This window comes from Nelumbo nucifera, chromosome 4 (genome assembly GCF_055504915.1).
Source record: "Nelumbo nucifera cultivar China Antique chromosome 4, China Antique-T2T, whole genome shotgun sequence".
Classification (NCBI taxonomy): Eukaryota; Viridiplantae; Streptophyta; class Magnoliopsida; order Proteales; family Nelumbonaceae; genus Nelumbo; species Nelumbo nucifera.
Window position 1 is genome coordinate 30,179,185 of NC_142652.1, and position 6,376 is coordinate 30,185,560.

The window sequence follows — 6,376 nt, forward strand, 5'->3', positions numbered from 1 at the left end:
GAACATATTAAAATATAATTAAAACCATAACAAAGCTAATATCACAACAAGAGAAATCCAATACAAAGCATGTTACAACAAGGGCATGGTCTGAAAGACCGAACCTGTGGCTAAATCTGGAGAAGCCTGAACAACTTGCAAGGAGAAGGCTACTTCTGATGGGGGAAATACATGGTATCGAATGAGATTTGAGCAATCAAAACACCCTATGAAAATGAATACCAAACAAATCAAAACACCCTATGAAAATGAATACCACCTGTTTGGTCACTATTTTGATGATGTCTTACCGCGGTACCATACTTGAACCCTAAATTAAATTCACTTTTCGAGTGTTTGGTTTCTTAGTCGTTTATTCAATAAATGTGCTACATAATCATTGGTTTCTTTCTCTTGTGCTTTTTTCTAGGCATGGAAAATGATAAAAGTGGACTTTGATTTTGTGTACACTAATTATTTGTGGAAGTTATTTTTAAAGCCGTTAGACATTTTTTCACTATTTTACCAGCAAATAAATTACAAACGTCGAATGAAAAAATATAAACAGAATCAAACACATAATTTATAAGATGGGTATATTTTTAATTATTTTGGTTAGAGCGCCTTCAACATTTATACAACAAAAAAAAATCAAAACTAATAATATTTTGGAATTACGGATGCTTCTATTACTCGTAAAAAAAAAAAAAAAGTTTTACACCATAAATGGCACCCAGCTTATGGGCTGGGCCAAATGCCTTGTCATTTTTGTGTACCCACCCACAATATATGTGACCCATTATTACACCACCAACCAACTAACCAAAATCAAATCACAGAAGAGCAGATAGATCGTTCGAGAGAGAAAGTGTGTCAGTGTAAGTATCCCTTCCAGGCTCCAGCCTCCTACTTAACAAAAGCAAGTGCAAGTACCCACTCTTGCATTTCTTTCGTTCTTCCCGTTTTCTTTTGTTTCTCATCTCAGGTCTCAACCTACGTCCTACACCCAAGACCCCAGATGGAGAGCTTCAACTTGCTGCTCATCTCTCTCATCGTCCTTGTTCCTTCCGTTGTCTGTGCTTCTTCTTACAAAATTCCGGCCATATACACGTTTGGAGACTCCATCTTAGACGCTGGAAACAACCGTTTCAATAAGAACTGCAGCGCTCAAGCTGATTTCCCCCCTTATGGCTCCAGTTTCTTCCACCAACCCACTGGAAGATTCACCAATGGTAGAACTGTCGTCGACTTTCTCTGTAAGTACCTTCGTCGTCTTCTCTTTTTAAGTTTCGACCCCACTTCTTCTTGGTATTCATTTGCATCATCCTCTCTGATGGAGTTGAATCGAATGCTGATAAACAAATGCAGCTCAGTTCCTTGGTATTGATATCCAAGAACCGTACCTGGAGGCAGAAATGGGAGTTGCTAATGGCAGTCGAAAGGCTTATCCGTCCAACGGCATCAACTTTGCCAGTGGCGGAAGTGGTGTTTTGCCGCAAACTAACAAGGATTTGGTAGGCCATATATCTTTGTTCCACAATCCAATATTAATTCTTTTTCCAACACTCTTTTACGTCTGTTTAGAACTCGATCGACCAGCTTTCGCCGAAACGATTTACCGTCGGCCTGTCAAACTCCCCGACCATACGGAAACTTGAATAGAGAACACATCGTGGTTCGTGCATGGCATTAAGTAGTGAGAGAACCAAATGCATGAAATTTCCACTCGTAGCAAATGTAGCATTCAATGCAGCTTTTACCCGGTTCTGGCTGGCAATAGCATATGGGGATCTCTGCTGCACTTAAATTCAGTGTGTGACTGGTGTCCCATTACATTAGTTTCACTTACACGGTTACACCCCAGATCCAGGGCGTTTGGATCTGGGGTGTCTTATTTATTTTAAAAAAAAATGTAATCATAAAGATGGTCGAGAGCGGTTTCAATGGGACGGATATCCTTCCAATCCAATCCGATCCATTATGGATCCAATCTGTTCAGAATACATTCCAATCCAATCCGACTCCAAAAGAATATAATCATAATCAAATCCTATCTGTTGAATCGTTGGACATTTGGTGAATCCAATTTTTGATTAAATATTTAGTCTTAAGTTCAAATCCAATCCGATTAATTTGATGGACGTTTAATCCACTTTAATTGGATTGGTTCATATATCTTCTTTGAGTCATACTACTTCAACATACAAGCACAAAAAATAAAAATTAATAATTGCCTGAAAGCTTCATCTCTTATTAGGGTCAGCATCTGGTAAGTACATTGCGTGACTCAGACCTGTTCATGGGCCGGGTAGCCTGATGGGCCGGCCCGGCCCAGCCCGATCTAAGTCGGGTTTGAACAAGATTTTAGGCTCGCAGGTTCGCGCTTGGGCCTAAAATATCAGGCTTGACATTTTTTTGGGCCGGGCTCAGGCATTCTCAAGTAATAATGAGACTTTTCATTATTTTTTTAGGTTTTGAGATATTTTAGTATAAATAAAATAGCTTTTAATTGAATTTGAAAGGAAAGAAAATATTTTTGTTCAAATTTTTACCCAGGCTCGGGTTTGGGCCCGGGCTTCAGGCTTTATATGAGAGTCGGACTCGGGCTCAAGACCTAGGCCCAATTACCAGGCCAGGCTCGGGCTTAGGCCTGAACATATTCTGTTAATTTAGAGGCAAAGCCCGGTCTGTGAACAAGTCTTGAGCATACTTAATAATAATTCCACATTTTTTTACACCTGTCCAATAAAAGCCCAATTTACTCTTGAAATGATTCAAAAGTAACTTCTAAGACAATTATCAAAATATTTATTAATTGCTTACTAATCAGGTCACAATGGTATATGCCTACTAGCCAAATTTGTGAATCATGGCCTTCAATGCATTGGGGTGTGACCTTATCACAAGGTCACTTCATTTAATTCAAGGCAGGGCAACAACATTACATCAAAGGCTTTGATTTCATGGCATATGGTGGCAAGAGTGGTTTTATCTTTTTAATCACCGTGGACATTTTGCTGAGTTTGGAACCATCTGTATTGGACATTTGGACTTAGCAAATATTTAGCCATTTTACTATTATAATAAATAAATAAATAAATAAATAAATAAATAAATAAATAAATAAATAAATAAAGGGTCATTTACTAAAACACCCCCTATATTTTGCAATCAATTTGTTTAATTGACTTTCCATCAGATGATAGTGAAAAATGACAGTTTTGACCCTAATGTGTATTTGAATAGATTTAATAAAAAGAATATAAAAATAAAAATTCCATTTTTGTCCTTAGTAAGACATGAAAAACCACTCTATTTGACTCTATTTGGTCAATTGTCTTTTTTATATGAAGAAGTGTTGGGGGTAATTTTAGAAAAAATAATTATGAGCCCATGCCTTTAGAACAGTTCACTTAGTGTAGGTGATTATGTTACTATTTTCAGATGAAAAAACAAACAGTTCTTAGTGTAAAGTCGAGTAAGTAATAATTGCTAACTATAGGGAGTGTTTTTGTAAAATAAAAACAATAGGATGGGTTTAAGAAAAACTGTGAAACTACATGGGGTGTTCTAATAAATGACTCATAAATAAATAAATAATTATATGAAACTTCCAGTTCTTTGACTTGACTGATGTGTCTTGTTGCTTGGTATTGTTCTTTAGTGTTTTTGGGTAGGGTGGAGTGGTTAAGGAAGATTTTTCTTGTTTTGGTTTTTGAGAGTTGGGGAAAAGTGGTTGTCCTCCCCTGTATCTTTATTCTTCCTTTTAATGTTGAATAATTAATAAAATTTTAAGATAACCGCCCCTCCACCTAGAGTAAAGTTTGGGGTTAACCCACAACTCCACAAGAATCTGCAGACTAGACCAGGACATCTTTGATTAATGAATCATGGATACCGACCAACCCATTAAAATTAAGTGGGCAGAGACCAAGAAAAGAGGATCATTTGGTTCAACGCCTCCTTGTTACTCTTCCTCTCCGTACCTAGATGTTTTCAATAGACCACAAAGAAGGACCGAGGATTCGGAGGTGCAGAGGCCATTAGTTTTTCCTGCCATGTAGTTGCTCCATTGAATGCTTGCTTCAAGGAGGTAGGCCTTTGGTGCTATTCCTGTAATAAATGGCTGTCCTCTCTGAATCTACTGTGAATGCTTTCTAAGTGTCATTTTCATTTCTTTGAACTTTGATCCTGTTCCACCTTATGTGTGGTGCAGGGGGTAATTCCTATCCAAGATCAGGTACAACAGTTCCAGACATTAGTGAATGAAAACAAACTTGATAAGAAACTTGTTCAAAAATCACTCTTCCTCTTTGAGTCGGGGAGCAATGACATCTTCAACTACTATAACCCATTCACTGGACCTACAAATCTTGATCCTGAAGCCTATGTGCAAGCTATGCTGACACAAGTCAAACAGTTCATTGATCAAATTTACAGTCTTGGTGCTCGACGAATTGTCATCATCGCTCTAGGACCTGTTGGCTGTGTTCCGGCGAGGATGCTGCTGCCTGGAGGGCGGACTGATCGATGCTTCGGCAGGATAAACCATATAGTTAAGAAATACAATGCCGGCCTGGAAGGCTTGGTTAAGGACACGCCTATCACACACCCTGGTGCAATTGGTGTTTATGGAGAAGTATATAAAGCTGTTCAGGAATTTCGCTCAATGCCCAAGCGTTATGGTAAGGTTGTTTTGATCAGTGTTTTCAAACCGTAGTTGACCCGGATGATTGAACTGTCACCTGGTTTCAATTTCAGTTGGGTTACCCAAACCCGGGAATTGGTCAAAACCGTTGATCTGGCAGTTGAATCATCAACCTCGTTTGATCCAGATAATGGATCATGGGTTACAAATTATTATATACATATATATAATACATAAAAACATGGTTGCGCTATAATTATATATTATATTAGGAAAAAACTGTTCAACCTCTGAATTGGTTTTTAAAACATTGTTTTTAATTGTTTCGTTCGAACAGGGCATGAACATTATCTGTGATATACTTGGCTTATTGGTTTCTGCCTTTTTTTATAGGATTTTTTAACATTACTGGTGCTTGTTGTGGCGATGGAACTCTTCGAGGGTTGGTGCAATGTGGAAAGGACAGTTATAAAGTGTGTGAAAACCCTAATCAGTTCTTGTTTTGGGATTTCTTCCATCCATCAGAGCATACTTATGAACTTGTCAGTAAGGCTTTATGGGCTGGGAAGCAGTCGCGGGTCAGGCCTATCAATTTGAGGACACTGGCTAGCATCAGTGTTTAGTTCATCCTCAGCTGAAGGGGGTGACTGCAACCATTAGTGTATCTTAAAACAGTGAATAATTCATAATTTCTTATCCTAGTAGAATAAGCAGTTTAATTAGTTTCTTATATAAGGCTTGTTTCGTCATGTAATGAAGACTATCATGTAGATAGCCATGTTCACCCCAATGTAGAAAGGAGGTATCTGTTAATGAAGTTAATATAATTAGGCTCTGTTCATTTTTGATAAGTTATTTATCCGGGTAAATGCAATTACTTATGTAAATTTTTTCTAGGAAACACTTACTCAGGTAAGTGTATTTGTCCATGTTCTTTTATTTCTCACGTAAATAAGGCAATGACCATTTTAGACATAAAAAATCCATTATTAAAAGGGGCATTTTTGTTCCATCAAGTGTTGGCAACTTTCCCCCTATGTGGGAAAGTTATTTACTCATTTAGGAGATGGGTATCACTTTCCTGGGTAAATGATACCCATTAATTTGAAAAATGAACATGGGGTTCTTGGTCAATGGGAACCAAAATCCCATTGACCAACTTTCCCCCCTCTTCAAATCCAAAAAAAGAACGCCCCCTTGGAATAAATCCATACTCTCTCTCGAAACAGCAGAGGAAAATAGTTTCAACTAATTCCTAGACTTTTCCACCTTTTAAAATAGAAACTGATTAATGCAATTGCATATTTGCATTTCCTCTTTCTTGTTGGTTGTTGGAGTAAAGAGCTACATGTCAATACATGGGTGGATATATATATATATATATATATATATATTATTTTACTTAGCTAGTTCATGTTTTGCCTTCCTTTGTTTTTTTTCCCTTCTCTGATTAGGGGTAGGGGTGTCAATTGGACTGGATTTGGTCCAATACAATCCAGTACCATTTTGGACCGGTCCAATTCTATGTCTGAACCATCCAATCTATTCAAATTTATTTTAATTTAGATCGGTTCTAACCCAAATCTGGTCTATTGACATCAATGGATAAGATATTGGCTCAGTCCAACATAATTTCATTAAGTATGGCCAAGTCATATCCAGTCTAATAAATATTTTGGACTATTAAATCTAGACTTGCCCAATTCAATTTGTCTTGTTGGTCCATCCAATCCGTCCAAATTGATTTTA

The 6,376-nt window shown here is 37.5% G+C and overlaps 1 protein-coding gene across 2 annotated transcripts; it reads left to right on the forward strand.

Moving 5' to 3' along the window:
• Positions 1–730: 730 nt before the first annotated feature.
• GLIP6 (GDSL-motif lipase/hydrolase 6) lies at positions 731–5,475 on the forward strand. Of its 2 annotated transcripts, XM_088902427.1 has the most exons (5): positions 731–857; positions 965–1,235; positions 1,348–1,493; positions 4,196–4,664; positions 5,021–5,475. In XM_088902427.1, the coding sequence occupies exons 2-5, from the start codon at positions 998–1,000 to the stop codon at positions 5,248–5,250; spliced, it is 1,083 nt and encodes a 360-aa protein (XP_088758553.1). In that variant the 5' UTR covers positions 731–857; positions 965–997; the 3' UTR covers positions 5,251–5,475. The 2 variants fall into 2 exon arrangements, with proteins under 2 accessions (XP_088758553.1, XP_010243766.1); XM_010245464.3 differs by lacking the exon at positions 731–857 and having other exon boundaries at positions 864–1,235; positions 4,400–4,664.
• The last annotated feature ends 901 nt before the right edge of the window (positions 5,476–6,376 follow it).

What these genes read in the sequence shown, in the direction of transcription:
- GLIP6 (XM_088902427.1), top strand. Translation starts at nt 998, where the DNA reads ATGGAGAGCTTCAACTTGCTGCTCATCTCTCTCATCGTCCTTGTTCCT. An exon ending in AACTGTCGTCGACTTTCTCT is followed by an intron (nt 1,236 to 1,347) that starts GTAAGTACCTTC and finishes AAACAAATGCAG; the next exon opens with CTCAGTTCCTTGGTATTGAT. An exon ending in CTCAATGCCCAAGCGTTATG is followed by an intron (nt 4,665 to 5,020) that starts GTAAGGTTGTTT and finishes CTTTTTTTATAG; the next exon opens with GATTTTTTAACATTACTGGT.